General features: G+C 42.0%; 2 protein-coding genes across 2 annotated transcripts in view; one reads left to right on the top strand and one right to left on the bottom strand.

The window, feature by feature from the left end:
* Positions 1-416: 416 nt before the first annotated feature.
* On the bottom strand, positions 417-9,988 carry saxo2 (stabilizer of axonemal microtubules 2). The gene is made up of 8 exons (XM_064989143.1): positions 9,859-9,988; positions 8,223-8,402; positions 7,622-7,824; positions 6,984-7,345; positions 6,249-6,473; positions 3,575-3,694; positions 2,037-2,158; positions 417-1,629 (listed from the first exon to the last, which is right to left on the bottom strand). The coding sequence occupies exons 1-8, from the start codon at positions 9,894-9,896 to the stop codon at positions 1,482-1,484; spliced, it is 1,398 nt and encodes a 465-aa protein (XP_064845215.1). The 5' UTR covers positions 9,897-9,988; the 3' UTR covers positions 417-1,481.
* Positions 9,989-10,099: 111 nt separating this feature from the next.
* Positions 10,100-24,958, top strand: part of efl1 (elongation factor like GTPase 1) — an 83,128-nt gene continuing 68,269 nt past the window's right edge. The window contains exons 1-12 of the mRNA XM_064984399.1: positions 10,100-10,124; positions 10,486-10,596; positions 10,729-10,796; positions 10,966-11,050; positions 11,179-11,312; positions 12,355-12,492; positions 12,732-12,970; positions 15,170-15,293; positions 16,916-16,995; positions 17,139-17,275; positions 17,378-17,500; positions 18,380-18,479. Coding sequence (XP_064840471.1) covers positions 10,506-10,596; positions 10,729-10,796; positions 10,966-11,050; positions 11,179-11,312; positions 12,355-12,492; positions 12,732-12,970; positions 15,170-15,293; positions 16,916-16,995; positions 17,139-17,275; positions 17,378-17,500; positions 18,380-18,479 — 1,319 coding nt within the window. The 5' untranslated portion in view covers positions 10,100-10,124; positions 10,486-10,505. The remainder of the gene's footprint in view (positions 10,125-10,485; positions 10,597-10,728; positions 10,797-10,965; positions 11,051-11,178; positions 11,313-12,354; positions 12,493-12,731; positions 12,971-15,169; positions 15,294-16,915; positions 16,996-17,138; positions 17,276-17,377; positions 17,501-18,379; positions 18,480-24,958) is intronic.

Here is a 24,958-nt window from a genome sequence, read left to right as displayed (position 1 = left end):
AAAATCTATTCCCACTAATAACAAGAGAGACATATGTGATTGTGTCTCAATGTAATCAAGGTATGAGCTTATTGTTATTTTCCAATTCAATCTATTTTTCTGCTTGCTTGTGGTCCATTTGCATTGTACAAATGTCTATAATGATGTTCCGGGCCCCGCCCACCACCACTGCCCTACATACTGCAGTACTGGTCAAAAGTAGTGCACTATGTAGAGAATACGGTGGCATTTAGGATGGGTCCCGAGAGAAAACATGACTGTCATATTTCTCTGTTTGAATAATGGTTTAAAAGGTCTGTTCCTTTTTAGTATTGTTTTGGTTATCAAACCAATGTGCTGCATTGTAAAATGTCTTGTAAATACTGTGTTTTAAGTGCAATATTGTACATTGAGAGTATGTAGATTTTTTGTGGGACTTTATTTTCTTACCTTGTTTAGTTGTCTTAACGCCTGTTTAAAAAGACTGGATAGAAACCATACAGTTTATTAATAAGCACTTGCTGTTGTTGGATCACAGGTGTTTAATACCTTCCCCTTCTGGTTTAATCCTCATGCATTTACATTACAATCACCAATGATTTGTAGAGGCATGTCATGTGTTTTGCAGACACATTATCAAGTGCCACTCACTCAAACAAATGCATACTGACAATAATCAATGCTACTGATATTTACGACAACATATCGATAACGTTACCATAACATTGGGTGTTTGACATGGATACCGTTTGTAGAATCCTAACTGGACTGAAGGAACATGTTTATGGAACAAAACTTTTAAATGCTCTAGAAAGACAACATACTAAGATAATAAAGACAGTTTGATCACCTGATATTTTGTTTGGTAATACTCATTATAAACACACAGAGGGAGACCATAAGACTCAATCTGTTAGTGTGATTTTATATGAAACTTTTTTCCAACAATGTGCATTATAAAGAGGCCACTATTTTTCTATAGCTTTTTTTCTAAACTCTAGTTAAAAAAATGTTTTATTGCCCCCTTCAAATGAAATCACACTGCAAGATTATAATGAAGTTTCCGGTATGTCTTTTGCACTTTGAACCATTATTTTGGACTATGAAAATAACCCTGAAAGTTCTGCATTGTTTGAATTTCAATAAATGTGTGACTGGTGACTTGATGCAGAATTTGGCACATGGACACACAAGTATAATTCATTAAGAAATTAAGTGCTTGTTTTAATTACTAATGATTCGCAAATTTGTAAAACAAAGATTAGCCAACTATTCAATCGAAACCATCAACCAGAATACAGGGACGTTTATTTTATAATGGCCTGTTTGTTCATAATTGTTGGTTCCATTTGATTATCACATCATTGATACTTACTATCAATTACTATACAGGTAGTAGGAAAATAAAATGAAATCATTAACAGACCAAACAAAAGTAGTTTTGCCTTCACACGCTCTTTTTAAGATTAAAAGCATTGGTCACCAAATATCATGGTCAAACGTTATGACACCACAGCCACCGCCATGCCGGTGGCCATCTTGTTCATGTCCGTAGATGGCAACTTCCTGTAGAACCTGTGTCCCCTGTCGTCGCTGTCCTCAAACACGAAGCCCGGCAGGGAGTCGTAGCTTGCTGGACAAACGCTGATCCTACAACACAAAATCATACCATTACCTGAATGATATACGATAAAATACCAAAAAATGCAATACCTTTATTGTTCGCTCGTGGAAAATAACCTTTCTGCAAGTTCAGCACATCATAATCATCCACAAATTCACAACACTAGCACTTATTAAGCTTGAGGTTATAAAAGTGATTCAGTTTTACATCAGTCATTCATTTCATTCAGGTAGTAAAACAGCTTCACTTTTGTTTGATGTCCCTCCTGGGATGTAACGGCTGATTCCAGGGGACTCCAGACTAAATGCTTGTAGGTTAACTTTGTGTGTTAATGTTATTCATCACGTTCACAGTTTACAGCAGGTATAAACAGTGCCGCGAAATGCTCAGCGTGTGTGTGCACCTCTGCTGGGTAACTGTGTGTGTGTGTTACCTCTTGGGGGTGAACTCTGTGCTGTACATGGTGCCGCCCTCCAATGGGGCATCAGCCCTCAAGGGGGCGTGAGCTGGCTTGAAGCTCACATTGGGCTGCAGTTCGTGGGGTGTAAAATGGGCCTGGATAAGAGAATACAATCAAATAGAATAGATTTTCAAATAATGGCTTCTAAGAATGTGGCCTAGAGCCAAAGAGAGACAGGGGCTCTGCTACACTCTTAGAAAAAAAATTGCTATTTAGAACCTAAAAGGGTTATTCGGCTACGCCCATAGGATGACCCTTTGAAGAACCCTCTTTGGTTGTAACCCAAAAGTGTTCTACCGGGAACCAGAAAAAGGGTACTCCTACGGGGACTGCCGAAGAACAAACTTGAAACACGTTTTTCTAAGAGTGTATATGTGTAGATAATTGAGCAGTGTCTCAAAGAAGACCCTAAACCCACCCATATCTGGCCAAAACTAGTGTCTCAAAGAAGACCCTAAACCCACCCATATCTGGCCAAAACTAGTGTCTCAAAGAACACCCTAAACCCACCCATATCTGGCCAAAACTAGTGTCTCAAAGAACACCCTAAACCCACCCATATCTGGCCAAAACTAGTGTCTCAAAGAAGACCCTAAACCCACCCATATCTGGCCAAAACTAGTGTCTCAAAGAACACCCTAAACCCACCCATATCTGGCCAAAACTAGTGTCTCAAAGAACACCCTAAACCCACCCATATCTGGCCAAAACTAGTGTCTCAAAGAAGACCCTAAACCCACCCATATCTGGCCAAAACTAGTGTCTCAAAGAAGACCCTAAACCCACTCATATCTGGCCAAAACTAGTGTCTCAAAGAAGACCCTAAACCCACTCATATCTGGCCAAAACTAGTGTCTGAAAGAAGACCCTAAACCCACCCATATCTGGCCAAAACTAGTGTCTCAAAGAACACCCTAAACCCACCCATATCTGGCCAAAACTAGTGTCTCAAAGAAGACCCTAAACCCACCCATATCTGGCCAAAACTAGTGTCTCAAAGAAGACCCTAAACCCACCCATATCTGGCCAAAACTAGTGTCTCAAAGAAGACCCTAAACCCACCCATATCTGGCCAAAACTAGTGTCTCAAAGAACACCCTAAACCCACCCATATCAAAACTAGTGTCCAAAACTAGTGTCTCAAAAAGTGTCTGAAAGACCCTAAACCCACCCATATCTGGCCAAAACTAGTGTCTCAAAGAAGACCCTAAACCCACCCATATCTGGCCAAAACTAGTGTCTCAAAGAAGACCCTAAACCCACCCATATCTGGCCAAAACTAGTGCACTCCATGGAGGCAGTACTGAGAACTGTCGGTGATTTCAGATGGTAGGTACTATAATATCTCCTATTGTTGTGTCCTTCCGCAGGGCACTTAGCCCCTAAAACAGCTCCATAGGTGCTACAATGTAGCTGATCCTGTGCTCCTCCCAAAAGTATTTTTCTATAGGCAGGGTGTGATTTGAGAATTGCCCTGGCATGCCAATGGAAACAGAAGAGTCTTGAATTGCCTTGAAAGTGGTGAGGTGGTCCATCCTTCCGGTGGCTCTCTGCATCTCTTCAGGCTTCTTGATCATGGCCTGTCTCTTGACCTCCCAAGGCTGGTAGTCATCCCTCATGGTGGTGCAGACCTGGAGGTAGTGGGGTGCGAACGTTCATTTTGATGCTACAATAAACGTACCCCAAAAATTCCCAACTGACCCGGTTACAGGACAAAATGAGAACGCACCGTTTTGAACGTAATAAAACATATATTCAATCATATTTATGTGCTGTTGAAATAATCTCCCAAGAATTTAACAGCAAACACTTTAGTGAACAACATAACTATAATATTACATCAGAACATCCATATCAGTAAGACACGATATCAGTATGGCAATACATATAAGTACAACAACATAACCGTTAAACGATATATCTGCCCAGCAATATATTAACAAGTGCAGTGCATTCGGAAAGTATTCAGACCCCGTCACTTTAAAAACACAATATACGTTACAGCCTTATTCAAAAATGCATTAATACATGTTTTTCCTCATCAATCTACACACAATACCCCTTCCCCGGAAGGAGAAGTGAAAAAAAATAAAACTGAAATATTGCATTTACATAATTATTCACAGACTTTACTCAGTACGTTGTTGAATTTACAGTGTTCTTGTGTATGACGCTACAAGCTCAGCACACGTATTTGGGGTGGCAGGTAGCCTAGTGGTTAGAGTGTTAGGCCAGTAAGGTTGCTGGATCGAATCCCTGAGCTGACAAGGTAAAAATCTTTCATTCTGCCCCTGAACAAGGCAGTTAACCCACTGTTCCCCGGTAGGCCGTCACTGTAAATAAGAATTTGTTCTTAACTGACTTGCCTAGTTAAATAAATGAATAAAATAAACTGGGGAGTTTCTCCAATTCTTCTCTGCAGATCTTCTCAAGCTCTGTCAGGTTGGATGGGGAGTGTCGCTGCAAAGACATTCAAAGACTTGTCCCGAAGCCACTCCTTTGTCTTGGCTGTGTGCTTAGGGTCATTGTTCTGTTGGAAGGTGAACCGTGGCCCCAGTCGGAGGTCCTGAGCGCTCTGGAACAGGTTTTCATCAAGGATCTCTCTGTACTTTCCTCCATTCATCTTTCCCTCAATCCTGTCTAGTCTCCCAGTCCCTGCCGCTGAAAAACATCCCCACAGCATGATGCTGCAACCACCATGCTTGGGATGATGCCAGGTTTCCTCCAGACTTAATGCTTGGCATTCAGGCCAAAGCGTTAAATCTTGGTTTCATCAGCAGAGAATCTGTCCACTCTACCATAAAGGCCTGATTGGTAGAGTTCTGCAGAGATGGTTGTCCTTCTGGAAGGTTCTCCCATCTCCATAGAGGAACTCTTGAGCTCTGTCAGAATGACCATCTGTACAGGTAGTAGTAAAAATAAAGTCAAAAACATAACACCTCCCTGACAAAGCCCCTTCTGACTCGATTGCTCCTTTTGGCAGGGCGGCCAGCTCTAGGAAGAGTCTTGGTGGTTCCAAACTTCTTCCATTTAAGAATGATGGAGACCACTGTGTTCTTGGGGACCTTCAATGCTGCAGACATGTTTTGGTACCCTTCCCCAGATCTGTGCCTCGTCACAATCCTGTATCGCAGTTTTACAGACAATTCCTTCAACCTCATGCCTTGGTTTTTTTCTCTGACATGCACTGTCAACTGTGGGACCTTATATAGACAGCTGTGTGCCTTTCAAATCATGTCCAATCAATTGAATTTACCACAGGTGGACTCCAATCAAGTTGTAGGAACATCTCAAAGATGATCAATGGAAATCGGATGCACCTGAGCTCAATTTTGAATCTCATAGCAAAAGGTCTGAATACCTATGGAAAAATTGTATTTTTACTTGTTTTTATAAATTAGCAAAAATGTCTAAATACCTGTTTTCACTTTGTCATTATGAGGTATCATGTGTAGATTCATGAGGATTTGTTTTTAAAATGGATTAAATAGAATAAGGCTGTAATATAAAAGTCAAAGGGTCTGAATACTCTCTGAATGCACTGTAAATATTCAAACCATTTGCTAGGAGACTTGAAATTGAGCTCAGGTGCATCCTCAGATGACTCTGACAGAATGACATTTCACCAATCATGCCAAGCGTCACATCTGGTGGAAACCTGGCACCATCCCTACGGTGAAGCATGGTGGTGGCAACATCATGCTGTAGGGATGTTTTTCATTGGCTGGCCCTGGAAGACTAGTCAGGATCGAGGGCAAGATGAATGGAGCAAAGTACAGAGATCCTTGATGAAAACCTGCTCCAGAGCACTCAGGACCTCAGACTGGGATGAAGGTTCACCTTCCAACAGGACAAGACCCTAAGAACATAGCCAAGACAATGCAGGAGTGGCTTTGGGACAAGTCTCTGAATGTCCTTGAGTGGCCCAGCCAGAGCCTGGATTTGAACCTGATCGTACCTATGGAGAGACCTGAAGGTAGCTGTGCAGCGACTCTCCCCATCGAACCTGACATTTGCCAAAATTTCTAAAAACCTGTTTTTGATTTGTCGTTATGCTGTATTGTGTGGAGATTGAGGGCAAAAAAATATTGAATCCACTTTAGAATAAGGCTGTAACGTAACAAGATGTGGAAAAAGTCAAGAGGTCTGAATACTTTCTGAATGCCTGTATCGTCTCATCCCCACCTGGAAGGGAGCTGATGACTTGGTGGGCCGATTGAAGGGCTTGGCAGAGATGAAGGGCTGGATGTTGTGTTGGACGTAGACTGAACCAGACGTGGTGCTCATGTCCATGTGCTCTGTGGGGCTGACGTACTGCAGGCTCTTGTGCAGCTGAGGCAGGGACACGGGCCACTGCTGGAAACGCTCCTTAAACTCTGTGCTGCTCTGAAAGGGAACGTCAGACGTCACCTAGGAACAGAGTAGAGTGGAATAGAGGTTTATTGTTCACCCTCAGATGGACATTTGACTTTGGTTTCACCTCAGTAACATACATCAACTCACCAGATAATCATATTGAAAATAACAACACATTCAAACAAAACTACACGTCTATCTTGAATCTGCACTTCAATGAGGAGATTTTTAAAAAACATTTTAGTCATTTAGCAGATGCTCTTATCCAGAGCAACTTAACCCTAATTGCTCTTGTAAGTGCCTTGCTCAAGGGCACATCAAGAGATTTCACCTAGTCAGCGCGGTTACTGGCCCAACCTCTTAACCGCTAGGCTACCACCCAGAGATATTTCATCAGCCACAGTCTACTAATGATCAAATACCAGTTGACGTTATCACTGGCCCGAAAAGGTAAGTGAAGAAGAGTGAGTTAGTGAGATATTAATCTGGGTTAACCTAGAACTAAAATCATGTGCTCGATTACATAGTCTGTGACTAGTGAGATGTCATTAAACACAGCGTTACCTTTCCAGGGTTAGGCTTATAGCTCTGGGGCAGCTGTCCTGGCAGGCCCTGGTAGTCTCTTCGGTTGGTGGTGAGGTCTTGTAGGGGCTGGCTACTGGGTTTATAGAGCTCTGGAGCCTTCACCCAGCGTGCCTCCAGAGGGTGGGACACATAGCACTGCTGGTTACTGGTCACCCCATCGAAGGGGATATCAGACATTTTGGGGATACTGGAGGGCTTGAAGCTCTCCCTGGGGGCAAGGCCTCGGGAGAGGAAGTCGTCCTGGAAGGTGGTGTGGCCGTCGAACTTGGCGTCTGGCGGGTGGTAGGTCAGGTCGGGTTTCTTCAGCTCCCGCTTGCACATCTCCCACTGTCGGAAATCCTCTTCAAACATTAAAAGAGTTGAAACATTAAAAGAGTTGAAACATTAAAAGATTCATATGTGTTAGTTTCGGTTATAACCATAATTTATTTATAGAGCGCATTTGTTATGATGTAATTTTGATGTATAAAATATCCCATAGAAATTGCAACTATTAACTTTAAATGCCAATATTTCTTATATAATACCAAAATAAGGATCACTGTGCGATACCCCTTGTAGAAATATGTCATATGTAATATGTCTGGTATGTCATCAAACAACTCAGAATAGCTCACCTTTGTATGTAGGCACTGTATCCATTTTGTGCCCTGTTGTGCGTACCCTCTCGCTGGGTCTGGAAGGGGCGAAGGGTTGGACCTCATAAAGGCTGTAGTCCTGTTTGTAGGTGGTCCCCAGATCTATGTCTCCAGGTTTGGGTTTGTACTCCGCCTGCTGTTTCCCCGGGCGTCGAGTCACCGCGTAGGGAATAAAGTCAGTCCTAGGGAGAGCGAGAGAGTAACCAGTCTTTTTCATTCATTTGGGATTGAGCCCTCTGTGGATAACTCCTAATTACTATAGTTAGTGATATCTACATAAGAGGTTGACTTTGGAATCGGTCAATTTTTAGAGACCACTTAAAGGTACATTTTCCAAAATCCCCTCAAAACCGCATGAAGGGTGTGTGTGTGTGTGTGTGTGCACCTCAAAGGACTTTGCATTAAATGAGAGTGGTTGAATAGCAGAAGATTGACACAGTCTCAAATAGCACCCTATTCCCTTACATTTGGTTGTACACTACTTTTGTCCCCTGCCCTATGTAGCATTCTTGGCCAAAAGTAGTGTACTTGAAAGGGATTGGTGTTTCATTAAGGTGTGATCCATGACTAAGGCGTTTACTTGAATGTAGTAGTTCCATCCATTCTCCCCCGGTCACCATGGTTAACAGGCTTTGGTTTCAGGCTCTGGGGCGGGTTGTATCCTCCATAGGCGGGGTACTTCTCTGTGTACTCGGTCAGGACACATGTCACATTGGGCTTTCCATACAGAGCTGTGGGTCGGTGGGGGCAGCGATGGCGTCTAGACAGAGGGCAAAGTTCAAAACTTTATTTTACTGAACGTGCTCTATCTTAATCTTGACAGATGTGCTGACGTGCATTAACAGTGGACTAATGAACACAATACCAATAGAGTGTGGTATTAATTTACAATGCAATTATGGTGACTGGCAGCGAGTTAGGCTAGTTACGTAGCATGCCACCCTACACTTAGAAAGAGCATCCTCTGCATGAAATAACAGACTAGTCATCTTAACTCTCCTTTAGTTAAGTGCAGAATGGAAACCAGCAGGCTGGGTGTGAGCAATTATCTACCTGGTTATGCAATGCAATGAATGTGTACTGACTGAACTTGGTGTGAATTCTTTAAAAGAATGTCAGACTTGTATTTCATCTTAGATTAACAGACATTTAACTCAATATGATGCATCAGACATGCATTTCTATTGCATCTATGGTGACTTAACAGGCACAGTAGCATAATTCATTCCCATGGTCAGACTCAGAATCAGGAAAAAATGATTGCATTCACTGACCTATTTGAAAGGCTTATGAAAACATTGCACAACAATCATGATAATAAACCAAACATGATAATACCCTACATTGGAGTAGTGTGTTAACATAGTTAGTTGGGGGTCAAATAAAGAGTAGAAAAAAAAACCTGAACTTGAATAAACTGACAACTGTAATCAATAGGATACCAATGTCAGAAATCAGAAATCATGGGCTACATTTTCAATGATTGCTGTGGATTTTGAATAGCTGATATCGTTTCAGGGCAATAAGAAATGCACTAGTTTCTGTGTAACCAAGGGCGTTGTCTTTACTCATGACAGGGAGTGTGTGAGCAAGTGATAATAGAGACATAGCTAGCTACACAGCATTGTGAGTTATGGTAGGCCTACAGATCTAAATAAAGCCAGACACGTCTCCTTGTATTGGTGAAATGACAAATGTATCTAGACTATGCAAAAAGGCAAATCGTAGCTATGTTCGCACCTATCTAGGATACGTTTTATTCAGTCGGTCATTAGTGCAACAATATTTTTCTGGGCAATACTTTTTTTCCATGACTAGCCATTGGACAACTTGGAAAAATGGCAAAAGTGTCTTTATTTTGCCGCTGAATACTCATTCTTGTGACAGTCAATTTCTGACAATTTACAATGCCATATGGGTCGTTCTAAGAATTTCAGCATTTCTAGTTTTGTAGCGACAGGAATGGCAAATGGATTGGATAGAGTTTTTACAACAGTGATTCATAATGAATGTTAGTCAATAATATAAATACAATATTTTCCATTGTAATGTCAACTCCATGCACTACTTTGCATACGCATGTCAATTCACTAGTTAGTCAATCCTAAATTAAAGCACGGAAATAATTTATACACACACAAACTTGTGGAAACACTGGTAATCTCATGAATGTAATCATACTTTTTTACTAGACTAACTCAATACATCCTCCTTACCCACAGCTGCAGATCTCACATATGCATAGCCGTTTCATGTCTTTGAGGGGGGGAGGCTAGCGTGTTTCTGCAATCCCACAAACACCGCCCGAAAGCTCCGTTCTTTTATACCTCAGTGGACAGCTCGCGCTACTGTGCAGTTTTGTTTCTATGGAAGCAGCACGTTACCCCAGCAACCGCTGAGCATCCTAGTAACGACGTAACGTACTACGTCATTTAAACAGCGGCGTCAACATTTTACGTATTGTTCCGGGAAAACAACGTGAGTGAGTTGTGTCCACGTTTGTGTTTTATGTGACTTTTGTCGCATAATATTGAGATTTCTTATATGATATGATCATTTATTTTAGGTTATGAATCATATATAGTAATATACTACTTTGTATAGAACGCTAACATTGATGTCCACGTTTCTTTTAGCTGAGTGCAGCATATTGTAAAAGCTACATATCAAGCACCTTTTGTATTGCTGTCATTCAGAATGGAGGTGTGTTGTTGTCTTACTAACTTTGCTGTGTTGAGTGCACTGGCACTGATCAGTATTTATTGCAGTAGCTAGCTAGCTAGGTAATAGTGACATTACTAGATGATATCTCCTAAAGTTTGTTTCCTCGCCTGATGTATTAGCTAGTCCAAAGCAGTCAAACATGGGACACACCAGTTTGGATAAGATCAAAGCACTACAGAAGAATCCAGCCAACGTCAGGAACCTGTGCATTCTGGCACACGTGGACCATGGTAGGTTCCATTGACTTGATTATTGAGAATGTTGCACGGGATAATAATGTACAGAGTCATGATGACAGTTGTTTGCATGCATGACCATTTGTAGTGACACTCCATTCATATCCACCACTATCTATTTTGCAGGCAAAACAACTCTGGCAGATAGCTTGGTGGCCAGCAATGGCATTATATCAAGTCGCTTAGCCGGAAAGGTTAGTATGACTTGATCTCAATCATCTGTAGTGGTATTATCCTTGTCATACTACTGTAGCCAGACTTTGTTATTTGGCCCTTTTACTAATCTAGTTGTGTGTCCCTGATCTACACATTGATCTGTGATATGGTCATATATACATCTGTGTTCTGATGTTTCTGTATCAGCTGAGGTACCTGGACAGCCGGGAGGATGAGCAGATCCGAGGGATCACGATGAAGTCCAGCGCTATCTCACTGCACTATGCTTCTGGTAAGACAACACAGTAGGAACATGTTGACTTGGATACGTTGAGACCTGTTGTGAGGCGGACTACTTGTCTCCTTCTAATTGACCCTTGCGTGTGTGTGTGTGTGTGCCTGTGTGTGTGTGTGTCTCAGGGGAGAAGGACTACCTAATAAACTTGATTGACTCTCCGGGCCATGTGGACTTTTCGTCTGAGGTGTCCACCGCCGTCAGACTATGTGATGGGGCCATTGTCATCGTAGATGCTGTGGAGGGAGTTTGTCCACAGGTAAGGCAATGACTGTGTCCCAAATGGCACCCTAGGGCTCTGGTCAAAAGTAGTGCACTATTTAGTGAATAGAGTGGGATTTTGGCCACTTACGTACCTAGGTTATAGCCTTGGGACTCCCGAGTGGCTCAGTGGTGTAAGGCACTGCATCTCAGTGCTAGAGGCATCACTACAGACCCTGGTTCAATTCCAGGCTCTATCACAACCAGCTGTGATTAGAAGTCCCATAGGGCGGTACACAATTGGCCCAGTGTCATCCGGAGTAGGCCATCATTGTAAATAAGAATTTGTTCTTAACTGACTTGCCTAGTTAAATAAAGGTTAAATAAATAACTACCTGTTCTCCACTGGTTCTGCATTAGTGTTTCATTAAATAGTTTAATGGAAATGGGGCACCAAGCTCACCCACACTTTATCATTGAGTTTTTACTTTTTGCATTTTTTGCAAATTTCCTTAAATTCTACACATTTCTCGATAGAGCTGAAATGTGCAGTTTTAAAGCTAATTTCCAGCAATTCTACTCATTTTGCCTTCGAGCTGAGAGAAAATGTGGCCGTTTTAAAGCTAATTTCCTGCAAGTCTATGCATTTTGTTGTGTTTTTCAAGCCTAATTCATTGTTTTGGGAATTTTCTCCCTTACTGTCTAGCTTTTATTTGCATGATTGTTAGTTCTCAAAGATTATATTATTTGAAGAAAGATCTCTACATACTTTATATCTGGCTTTAGATGGTTCAATTTACACAAGGTGTTTTTTCATCCTGAAAATTAATAAATAAAACATTTAATGTATTTAAAAAATGTATACGCTGTTTGGACTTAGGCGACCCGAAAAGGCTTAGGTGGCCTTTGCAAGGATTTAAATTGCAGAAAAATCCCTGTCATTGTTTTGGAATGTGATATGAAATATATTTGTCGCTCTACTTTCTCAACTTCGTGGCATTTTCATTTTGTCTTTGATGACGTGACACTTGGTCATTTACTCAGAGTATCAGTTTGTGTGTGTGTGTGTGTGTGGTGTGTGTCTGCCCATTCGTCCGTAGACCCAAGCAGTGCTGCGTCAGGCATGGCTGGAGAACATCAGGCCTGTGCTGGTGATCAACAAGATTGACCGGCTCATCATGGAGCTGAAGCTCACCTCTCAGGAAGCCTACACACACCTGCAGAAGATTCTAGAACAGGTGAGTCCCTGACCTCTAAAACAAGTGTGATTAGTCAAAAAACACAAGACAGAAACAGTATACCTGCCATATAAGTAGCACGCAATTAATTGCCCCTGAGGGTAAGTTGAATCGAACTGAACTGAATTGAATGTACTGTTTTCGGTTAAGGAATCAGTTATAACAGAGACATGTTCTGGACCGTTTATGATTCTTAATACAGAAGTGTATTAAACAGAAGTGTATTTCCCTCCTCACAGGTGAACGCAGTGACAGGCTCTCTGTTTACCTCCAAAGTGCTGGAGGACCGCGCGGTGAAAGAGGAGCGGGCGGAGGAAGATAAGGAGGAGGGGGACATCGAGCCTGCTGAGTGTCCCGGGTCAGAGCAGGTGTACGACTGGAGCGCCGGGCTAGAGGATTCGGATGACTCCCAGCTCTACTTCTCTCCAGACCAGGGGAATGTGGTCTTCGCCAGTGCCATAGACGGATGGGGCTTCAGGTGGGTCCTGGGTTATATGCATTAGTGCACACCGTAGCAAAACGTTTTGCAACTGAAAACAAAAACCAGCATTTCTTATTGGACATGTTCAGGAGGTAGTCACTCCCCTTTTGGGCATGTTTGCTCCTGTTTGGTTCCTAGTGAATACGACGCTGGTCTTCTAAAGGTCTTGGGGGTCTGTAGCCTTGGGTCTGTTCAGAAGGGCATTATTTTGCAAAAAAAATAAATATCGCATTTACGTAAGTGTTCAGACCCTTTACTCAGTACTTTGTTGAAGTACATTTGGCAGCTGGGCCACTCAAGGACATTGAGACTTGTCCCAAAGCCACTCCTGCGTTGTCATGGCTGTGTGATTAGGGTCGTTGTCCTGTTGGAAGTTGAACCTTCACCCAAGTCTGAGGTCCTGAGCACCCTGGAGCAGGTTTTCGTCAATGATCTCTCTGTACTTGGCTCCATTCATCTTTCCCTTAATCCTGACATCCCAACAGCATGATGCTGCCACCACCATGTTTCACCATAGGGATGGTGCCAGGTTTCTTCCAGACATGACGCTTTGCATTCAAGCCAAATAGTTCAATCTTGGTTACATCAGATCAGAGAATCTTGTTTCTTATGGTCTGAGAGTTTAGGGGCCTTTTGGCAAACTCCAAGCTGGCTGTCATGTGCCTCTTACTGTGGAGTGGCTTCCGTCTGGTCACTCTACCATAAAGGCCTGATTGGTGGAGTGCTGCAGAGATGGTTGTCCATCTGGAAGGTTCTCCCATATCCATGAAATCTAGCTATGTCAGAGTGACCATTGGGTTCTTGGTCAATTCCCTGACCAAGGCCCTTCTTCCTCAATTACTCAGTTTGGCCTGCGGCCAGCTCTAGGAAGAGTCTTGGTGGTTCCAAACTTCTTCCATTTAAGAATGATGGAAACCACTGTGTTCTTGAGGACCTTCAATGCTTGGGGACCTTCCCCAGATCTGTGCCTCGACACAATCCTGTCTCGGAGCTCTACGGACAATTCCTTCGACCACCTGGCTTGGTTTATTCTCTGACAAGCACTGTCAACTGTGAGACCTTATATAGACAGATGTATGCCATTCCAAATCATGCCCAATCAATTGAATTTACCACAGCTGGACTCCAATCAAGTTGTAGGAACATCCCAAGGATGACCATTGGCTACACGATGCATCTGAGCTTAATTTTGAGTCTCATAGTTAAGGGTCTGAATACTTATATAAATAAGGTATTTTGGTTGTACATTTATTTGTTTTATACATTTGCACAAATTTCTAAAAACCTCTTGTCACTTTGACATTATGAGGTATTATGTGTAGATGAATGAGAATTGTAATTTTTTAAATCATTTTTAGAATAAGGCTGTAACGTAACAAAATGTGGAAAAAGTCAATGTGTCTGAAACTTCCCGAATGCACTGTGTGTGGAACCATCAATACATGTCTTGGGAGCTGCTCAGGTATTTGGTTATTGTGGAAATGTCCACTAGGTGGCGCTTTTGCCTTTCAGAGAAGGAAAAGGGTATAATTCGGCATGACTGCAATTGATGTAGAATTCTAAATAACCAGCTGAGTAGGAAGAGGACTTTAGCTCTTGTTCACATAACAGTCAAAACTTCTCAAACCCAATGTAATGATATTTCAGCCTAGCCAGCCTGCACATTCTTATGTCCCTCAAATCAGGTCAGTGCTCTGCTAGCAAGGTGTTTAATGTTCTCCCCCATGCTACAGAGCAGTCACATAGTAACTACTAAAGACAGACTCGACTATGCATTATAGTCATTTGTGTGTCTGTTTTATACAGGTGTGTACACAAGGACATAGATACCTTGTTTTGAGGGCAGCTGTGGCTCTAGGATCTATGAAAATAACCAATGAAGTCACTGTTATTCAGTGGAAGCCAAGTGTTTTACAAGCGGTGTTGACCGACACCCATTCAAGTGACGCATTGCTCATTTCTTGTCTAAAAAGCTCTGTTTTGACAACTCAAAAACACATCACTGAGAATGACAAACAGGCATAGATTTCAAATGTTCAGTGCAGGCTATTGTCAGTAAAGGCCTCTGTAAAACTACAATCTAGAACAAAGAGGCTGAAGCATAATGGAGAGGAAATATCAATCAATCACTGTGGTGTTTAGCTTTTCTGTCGTTGGTATTTCCCAGCGTTAGCAGCTTTGTGTGTTTCCTTGTAGTATCCAGCAGTTTGCCCAGATCCACAGCCAGAGGATGGGCATCAGGGCTGAGGTGCTCCTGAAGACTCTCTGGGGAGACTTCTACCTCAACGCTAAAGCCAAGAAGATCATGAAGGGAGCTCACGTAAGACCAATGCTAACGTTCTACCACAGTAATGAATGCTAAGAGTTGCGTCCCGAATAGCACCTTATTCCCTTTATAGTGCACTACTTTTGACCAAGGCCCACAGTGCTCAACAGTAGTGCACTATATAGGGAATTTGGGACAGTGGCTGTGTCCCAAATCTGCCTTCTACTTACTAAAACTTCATACTGTGTGCTAATCATACCACATACTATTAAGAACGTAATGTTTAGTAAAAACGTATGCAGTAAGCAACAAATGTCCACATAACTAGGCTCATCATACTGAGAAGGCTTCATCTGATGCACAATTAGTTTGTTCCCTGCCATTTGTTTATTTTTGTCATCTTATCTGATTCTCGTCTGTTTTTAAACACACGTGGGTCTGAAAGGGGCATTCTGTTCCTCAATACTGTGCAGCCAATTCTTCTTGATGACATGAGTATGACATCCTGGCATTAAAATCATACTAAGTTTTCAACATAAAACACAAGTATGGGTATTTGGACAGGCCCACGGACTAAGTGTTGCAGCTGTATGGTGCTAATGGGTTCCACGTTATACTACTGAAGCCACTCTGTTGCAGACTCCCACTCAGAACCACACTAGCTTCTGACCCTTCTGGCTGCATTAGCCGTTAACCTTCAGCGCTAGCTAGTAGACAGTACGGAGAGGGCAGCACAATATCCCCAAGTTATAGTGCTGTTTGTTACGTGTTGGCCCTTGAATTGTCCTTATGTTCATTATTAACATCCAGTAAGGACCTTTTATTTTGAGCATTTGTAATTTGTTGTGTTCATTTGGTCGTGCAGTGGGACTGGGAGAGACTAGCATAATGAACATGCATTACACACAGACCGTCACATTCTCAGACTGTTCAAATATCTAATCAGTCATTAGACAGATCAATATAATGTTTCCTCCACTATAGAACAGAGTAGACGCATCCACACACACAGTCCAACCTTCAGTCTGTCCCATTGATTTTCAGTCCATAGAAAGTGGATAATAGAGCTTTTAGTGCAGCCAGCAGCCAGCCCTCTCAGAGAGATGAAGGCACCATATTCCCTCTATAGTCCACTACCTTTGTCCAGGGCCCATAGGGAATAGAATGCGTGCTTTGAGTGCTACGGAGGTTTGACTTCGTATGATACATTTCAGCTCTTGTTCTACATTCGGTGACACGGGGTCGTATTTGGATTGGAGCACTTTTAGAAAGCGAGTCGTTTTACAGTACTGGAGCTGAGCGACTGGACGGGTTGACCTATGCGCTGGTGTGTGTGTATGTGCGTACATGACTGTGCGCCTATGCACTTTGGTGTGCGTGCGTTCACTCAGTGCACTTGGTGAGAAACACAGCACTGTGTGTGCCTCTTCAGAGCTTTCATAATCCCACACAGCAGCCTATTTGTTGGAACAGCCAGCTATTAACGCCAGTACACCATGTCTGTAGTGCACTATATACAGGGTAGGGTGCTATTTGTGATGCATCCATAGTGAAGAAAATAGTGCATAAATCCAATCAATGATTCTCCATCTAGATAAGAACTAGCAATGGTTTGACTGTTTCTGAAAGATCAGTTTTCTCACTCTTTCTTCCTCTTCCTGTAATTCTCTCTCCAGGCCAAAGGAAAGAAGCCTCTGTTTGTTCAGCTTGTCCTGGACAACATATGGAGTTTATATGACGCTGTTGTTACCAGACGGTAAGGGATCTCTGAAGATGTGATCTCTATCTCTATGCTGTTATGGTTCCTTGCAGTACCTTTGTTAAATGTTGAAGTGTGTATGAAGATGCAGTGCGTTTGAGATGTGAATGATGACGTACGTGTGCTCTCTCTCCTCTCAGAGACAAGGAGAAGATAGAGAAGATGATGATGTCACTAGGTGTTAAGGTGATGACCAGAGACTCGCGTCACTCCGACCCCAAAGTCCTCCTCTCTGCCATCTGCAGCCAGTGGCTCCCCGTCTCACAGGCTGTGCTGTGTATCCTACCTCTGTGTGTGTGTGTGTGTGTGTGTGTGTGTGTGTGTGTGTGTGTGTGTGTGTGTGTGTGTGTGTGCGCACTTCCTTAACCCTGTGCCCCAGTCATGGTGTGTGATAAGCTGCCCAGTCCGTTGGACATGACCTCTGAGAGAATAGAGAGACTGATGAGTGTGGGAGCACGCAGGTTCCACTCACTACCCCTGCAGACCCAGAAACTGAAGACCGGTGAGACACACACACACACTGCAGTTGCAGAAAAGTTGTCTTGTTCTGCTGTATGTGGGTGGTTCAGTGTGTGGGGGAAGATGATGTGTGTGAGCTCTTCCACAGCCCACCTGGCATATTCTGCTTTTACAAAGGCATTTCTGTATCCTGTGAAGGTGTTAGTTTAACAGACCTGCTAGTTGTTTCCTCCTTCCACCCAGCCCCAGTTCAAGGCTTTCTTTTTTCCCAGACCGCCTGGCTATGGAGAGGAGAGTTGGCAGGGCTGGTCTCTTTCCAGCTCTCACCTCATGTTGCTTTTAATGCACGAAACAGATGAAATGTTTTTAACAAAATATGAAAAATGGATACATTCAGGTAGTACAGATCACCGTACCTCCAGATTTGACTACCTTGTTTAATGGATAATCAATGATATTCATATATCAATAAATTGCCAGGGAAGCTGTTTGGTGTCTTCACTTGGGAACAAACAGAAGCTAAATGGGCCAAAATGGGCAGGGTTCTACCTAAATTAGTCCAATAAGAAACCATTTTTTTTGTTACGGTGTGCACTACTGAGCATGTCCTAGGTGCCTTTAGAGCTTGGGCTAAAACGAGAGGCAATGGTTTGAACATGTTCATGACCTCTATAGTATCTGGGTGCGTCAGGAGTAATACAGTATCTCTGTTGAGAACAGAGACTTTCCTCCATTTAAAAGGCACATTTAAGCAAGAATGGAATATTATTTACTTTGAGTCAAGCTGTTAAATCCTATATTTTACAGAGTTTATGCTGTGGTTTCTGTATACTGTGGTATACAGTTCTCTTATTTAATATTACTTGGTTCTCTTATTTAATTCTAACTATATGCTCAGTAACCTTGTCCTGTGTGTTCCCAGCCTTCATGCAGTGTTCCAGTGATGACACAGCCCCTGTCATTGTGTTTGTGTCCAAGATGTTTATGGCGGACGCCAAGGCCCTGCCTCAGAACAAACAGAGGTAAGTGTGTGTTTGGTGTGTTTGGTCCTGGACATCATGCAAAGGTACAGAAAGTGAGTGTGACTGTGGGAACGACACTAGATGGCAGTCTTTTGTGTGTGTGTGTGTATATATATATATACACTATTGGTTAAAAGTTTGTACACACATACTCATTGAAGTGTTTTTTTTCTTTATTTTTACTATTTTCTACATTGTAGAATAATAGTGAAGACATCAAAACTATGAAATAACACATGGAATCATGTAGTAACCAGAAAAGTGTTAACCTCTCTGGGGTACGTAAGACGGTAGCGTCCCACCTCGTCAACAGCCAGTGAAACTGCAGGGCGCCAAATTCAAAACAATAGAAATCCCATAATTAAAATTCCTCAAACATACATGTATTTTACACCATTTTAAATATACACTTGTTGTAAATCCAGCCACAGTGTCCGATTTCAACGACGAACGCAAACCAAACGATTATGTTGGGTGAGTGCCTATTCACATTTATCCAGCCAAAGAGAGGATTCACAAAAAGCAGAAATATAGATCAAATTAATCACTAACCTTTGATGATCTTCATCAGATGACACTCATAGGACTTCATGTAAAGTTCATATTTATATCCAAAAATCTGAGTTTACATTGGCGCCTTATGTTCAGAAGTTCCAAAATATCCTTTGATTTTGCAGAGAGCCACATCAATTTACAGGAATACTCATAATAAACATTGCTAAAAGATACAACTGTTATGCATGGAATTGTAGATGCACTTCTCCTTGATGCAACTGCTGTGTCAGATTTCAAAAAAAGCTTTACGGAAAAAGCCAACCATGCAATATTCTGAGTCGGCGCTCAGAGCCCAATCAAGACACAATATTATGCAGTCAACAAAAGTCATAAATAGCATTAAATCTTCACTTACCTTTTGCTGATTTTCATCAGAATGCACTCCCAGGACTCCCACTTCCACAATAAATTATTGTTTTGTTCGGTAATGTCCATCATTTATGTCCAAATAGTTACTTTTGTTAGCGCGTTTGGAAAACAAATCCAATGTTACGAATCGCGTTCACTAAAAGCAGACAATGTCAAAAAGTTCCGTAACAGTCGGTAGAAACATGTCAAACGATGTATTGAATCAATCTTTAGGATGTTTTTAACATAAATCTTCAATAATGTTCCAACCGGAGAATTCCATTGTCTTCAGAAGTGCGATGAAACAGAGCTCCCTCTCATGTGAACGCGCATGGTCAGAGCATGATCAGCTCATGGCAGACCTTACTCATTCCCTTCTCCTTCAGCCCCACTTCACAGTAGAAGCATCAGACAAGGTTCTAAAGACTGTTGACATCTAGTGGAAGCCTTAGGAATAGCAACATTACCAATATCCCACTGTATCTTCAATAGGGGCTGAGTTGAAAATCGACCAACCTCAGATTTCCCACTTACTGGTTGGATTTTTGTCTCAGATTTTTGCCTGCCATATGAGTTTTGTTATACTCACAGACATCATTCAAACAGTTTTACAAACTTCAGAGTGTTTTCTATCCAAATCTACTAACGATATGCATATTCTAGCTTTTATGGCTTTGTAGCAGGCCGTTTACTCTGGGCATGCTTTTCATCCGGACGTGAAAATACTGCCCCTACCCCAAAGAAGTTAAGAAAATCTAAATATTTGAGATTCTTCAAATAGCCACTCTTTGCCTTGATAAAAGCTTTGCACACTCTTGGCATTCTCTCAACCAGCTTCATGAGGTAGTCCCCTGGAATGCATTTTAATTAACAGGTGTGCCTTCTTAAATGTTAATTTGTGTAATTTCTTTCCTTCTTAATTCGTTTGAGCCAATCAGTTGTGTTGTGCCAAGGTAGGGGGTTATACAGAAGATATCCCTATTTGGTAAAAGACCAATTCCATATTATGGCAAAAACCGCTCAAATAAGCAAAGAGAAATGACAGTCCATCATTTCTTTAAGACATGAAGGTCAGTCAATGTGGAACATTTCAAGAACTTTGAAAGTGCAGTTGCAAAAACCATCAGGCGCTGTGATGAAAGGCTCTCATGAGGACTGCTACAGGAAGACCCAGAGTTACCCCTGCTGCAGAGGATGTTCATTAGAGTTACCAGCCTCAGAAATTGCAACCCAAATAAATGCTTCAGAGAGTTCAAGTAACAGACATATTCTCAAAATCAACTGTTCAGAGGAGACTGTGTGAATCAGGCCTTCATGGCTGAATTGCTGCAAAGAAACCACTACTAAAGGATACCAATAATAAGAAGAGACTTGCTTGGTCCAAGAAACATGAGCAATGGACATTAGACCGCTGGAATGTGTTTTTTGGTCTGGAGTCCAAATTGGAGATTTTTGATTCCAACCTCTGTGTCTTTGTGAGACGCGGTGTCGGTGAACAGATGATCTCCGCATGTGTTTTTCCCACCGTGAAGCATGGAGGAGGGGGTATCATGGTATGGGGGTGCTTTGCTGGCGACACTATGCTTTATTTAGAACACCTGCATGGCTTCCACAGCATTCTGCAGCGATTCACCATCCCTTCTGGTTTGCGCTTAGGGGGACTATCATTTGTTTTTCAACAGGACAATGACCCAACACACCTCCAGACTGTGTAAGTGCTATTTTATCACGGAGGAGAGTGATGACCTGCTGCATCAGATGACCTGGCCTCCACAATTCGCCGACCGGCAGAGTGAAGAAAAAGCAGCCAACAAGTTCTCAGCATATGTGGGAACTCCTTCAAGACTGTTGGAAAAACATTCCAGGTGAAGCTGGCTGAGAGAATGCCAAAGCTGTCATCAAGGCAAAGAGTGGCTATTTGAAGAATATAAAATATATTTTTGATTTTATTTATATATTTTTTTGGTTACTACATGATTCCATATGTGTTATTTCATAGTTTTGATGTCTTCATTATTATTATACAATGTAGGAAATTGTAAAAAATAAAGAACCCTTGAATGACACATACACAGAGTGCATTTGGAAAGTATTCAAACCTCCTTCACTTTTTCCACATTTTGTTACGTTACAGCTATTCTACTGATATCATTAAAATACCACAAAGGGATGCTGCACTACAGTAGAGCCACCCAGCACCACATTTGCTCCTCAGAAGCAGATTTTCGCAGCTCCCCAGTGTTATTTTAATGGCCGTGGCCTGTGAAGCACGTGTTGAGGAAAATGTATTGGCAGGGTGGGTTTATAAGCTTGCCTGGCTTAATAAACCAATAGAAAAGTCCCAAAACTGCAAATCCATGTGGCACTCCAGGCAGACTGAAACAAACGCTCCAAGTATTGGGAGGGATGTTTCAAGTATTTGAACCCAGGACTGGTTGTAGATATGGATAGTTGTAGGAATGACATATTATGTCACATTTTGGAAACAATTGTCTGACTTGTGATAACATTGTAGTACTATGGCGGGTTCTAACACATCATTTTAAAGGTTCCACTTAAGATGATAGTGTTACGTGGTCGTTTCACCTTCCTTTGCTGAATGCACTTATTGTGTGCGTTTCCATAATAGCGTCTGCCAGGCTTAATGACCAGGATGCAAAGTGCTCCTGTGCTGTGTGGCTACATCCCAAATGGCACCGTATTCCCTTCATAGTGCTCTACTTTGACCAGAGCGCTATGGGCCCTGGTTAAAAGTAGTGCGCTGAATAGGGTGCCATTTGGGATGTAGAATTAGTGTAGTCTTCTCCTCTACTGAAAGCTATTACAGCATCCCCCTCAACAATACAGTTGGATAATAGTCATGTTATAATGGGATGGTGACTGTACAAATGGCTTTGGCGGGATACCAAATGGCACCCTATTCCCTACATAGGGCCCTACTTTCGACCAGGGCTCACTCACATAAAAAATCCTTGTGACATGTATATATTTTTTAAATCTGCCGTTAGTGCATAGCCTAAGTTTTAGGGCGTAACTGTACGCTGGCCTAATATACGCCAGTTGCCAAATGCTTTTGGGAAAAATTTAACGTCGATCCACTGAGTCAAAAAGTACCATAAAAGAACATTAGCCTAAAGTTTGGGAAAGATTTGGGGAAGTGGTAGAGGAGGATGATGGCAGTCCCGGTAGTGCTGAGCGAATAACTGACCATTAGTTTTTTTACCTCTGTTATTACGCCTAAACAACTAATTGACTGACATCGGTTCAATTACTTGAATTTCATTTAGTTTTTTTTTTTGCCCAACGCAATGTTTCTCTAGAGAGAAATCAAATAATTCAGGAGAGAAATCAAGTCAGTAACTATGTGGGACGCTGAGCTGAAGGAATTTGTAGTTTTCATTAAGCAAATATTCAACCTAGTTCAGTGCAGAAATGTGGCAATTAACTACAATGACCATAATCCCATTTATTTTTATTATTTTTATTTATGGCTCCGACAGACTGATCAGAGTGGAAGAAGTGACGCGAGAGGTTTCACTCTTGCCAAAATCTGTCCCAAATAAGCCCAATTTGTTTCTACAGGCTTATTATAGACTGAAGCTTTTCTCCTGCCTTCCCGCCTTTATTAGGGTGGAGACATGAGCATCTCAACATTATATACAGATCTCTGGACCGATACACTTTCACGCCTGCTTCGTTAGGTTAGATACACAAAGACTGCATGAGAGACGAATCTACACAACGACAAGAGGGACAGAGACAGTTTGTGAAAGCATAACTTATCTACTTTGAAGAACTAGTGAAATTATTGTTTTTGACAGCTCTGCAGCATATTTAAGCAGGCTAGATAAATAGGATGAAATACCCCCTCGTGTGCATTTTACCTGTAGACCTATGGTCTCATGAGTCTTCTCAAGTACCCCTTGTGGATAGGTCATGTACTCTGAGGGATCCTACAGTAGTATCAATGGTTGTGAACCACCGGTCTACCCAATGAGGACCTGACACATGTCATTGGCATATTTTCTATGTTTTGGCAATTGAATGGTCACTATTTTGGGGTTTTGGAATTTCTGTTACAAAGCTCTAAAATCATTGTAATGTCATTATTTCACAATGTAAAAATATCTAAACCGAAATCATTATTTTTTTAATAATATAACCGAAACCCAACCAACCTAAAAAAAAAAAAAAAGCACTACTGTAGGCTACTGTTCAGATAGATGGGTTAAATGGGATAGTAGCCTGAAATCTGGACACTGACTGTAGGTCTGTAGCATAATTATGTACTCCTACCGAAATGAAGTATTTCTCGCAGTAAAATTATTTACCAAATGTACATTTTGACTTTATGCATTCTTGGGAGAATGAATGTGCTGTTAGCACCTTTACATACGGTCCCTATCTTTATCAGCATCATAAAAGCTGATAGTATTTCAACCACATAAAATATGCATCCAAGGTGAACTGAAATCCTATCATGAACATGTTGGGTAGTTTTCACAGCTTTTAATTCCCTTAAAACCGGTCAAACTGATGTCATTTGGAGATTTTGCACTGAAAATCTTCCCGGTCCCTAAATGTCTTTGCTGCCCGAGAGAAAGAACTTAACTGACGTCAACTAGACTGAAGCATTCATTCTACTGATTCATTACATTAGTTTGATGAGCAAGGGTTTATTTAGTTTAATTAACTGGGTTGTTCGAGCCCTGGGTGCTGATTGGCTAACAGCCCCGGTATATCAGAAAGTATGACAAAACATGCATTTTTACTGCCCTAAGTACGTTGGTAACCACTTTATAATAGCAATAAGGCACCTTGGGGGTTTGTGGTATATGGCCAATATACCACGGTTAAGGGCTGTTTCCAGGCACTCCGCAATGCTTGTGCTTAAGAACAGCCCTTAGCCGTGGTATATTGGCCATATACCACACCCCCTTGTGCGTTATTGCTTAATTCTACGGCAACAAGTAATGACAGAAGAGAAGCATGTATCTAATTATAAGTTGACGGACAAATAGCCTACCAAAATGTTGGACATTATAAGCAGAAACATAAGCCTATCTAAAAGGCCTGTCAAAAAATTGCTCTGCCATCTTTCCCTGTACAGCACATTTTTTATATTTGTGGGTTAGGGTCGGTTGTGGGTCTCAGATTTGCACTTAGCCGGGCGGTTGCGGATGGGTTATTAGCAGGTGCGGGTGAAAAACAGGCTGACCCGTGCATCACTAACACACACACACACACACACACACACACACACACACACACTGCATCGTTGGTAAGCATTTCACTCTAAAATCTACAGTAGTTGTATTCGGCATGTGATAAATAACATTTGATTTGACACACACACACATACATTAACACCCCCCCCCCTCCCTCTGTCTGTCAGTATTACTCCCTGTTCTCTATCTGACCTGGTATGATCCTGTCGGTATTACTCCCTGTTCTCTATCTGACCTGGTATGATCCTCAGTGTCTATATGCCTTAGGTCTGTGGAGTAGAAAGAAACCCCCTTGGCAGGCTGTAGTCGATGAACAGCATTCTAACATAGGTATTCCTCTTGTCCAGA

The sequence above is a fragment of the Oncorhynchus masou genome, chromosome 2 (genome assembly GCF_036934945.1).
Source record: "Oncorhynchus masou masou isolate Uvic2021 chromosome 2, UVic_Omas_1.1, whole genome shotgun sequence".
In the NCBI taxonomy this organism is placed as follows: domain Eukaryota; kingdom Metazoa; phylum Chordata; class Actinopteri; order Salmoniformes; family Salmonidae; genus Oncorhynchus; species Oncorhynchus masou.
The sequence above is the reverse complement of the archived record's forward strand: the minus strand, read 5'-3'. Positions and strand labels throughout refer to the sequence as shown.

Excerpts from the sequence above, each read along its gene's own strand:
- saxo2 (XM_064989143.1), bottom strand. The coding sequence starts at position 9,896 with ATGAAACGGCTATGCATATGTGAGATCTGCAGCTGTGG. Across the intron at positions 8,403-9,858 it reads TGTGAGATCTGCAGCTGTGG|ACGCCATCGCTGCCCCCACC; the intron begins GTAAGGAGGATG and ends CCCTCTGTCTAG. Across the intron at positions 1,630-2,036 it reads ACAGAGTTCACCCCCAAGAG|GATCAGCGTTTGTCCAGCAA; the intron begins GTAACACACACA and ends TTTGTGTTGTAG.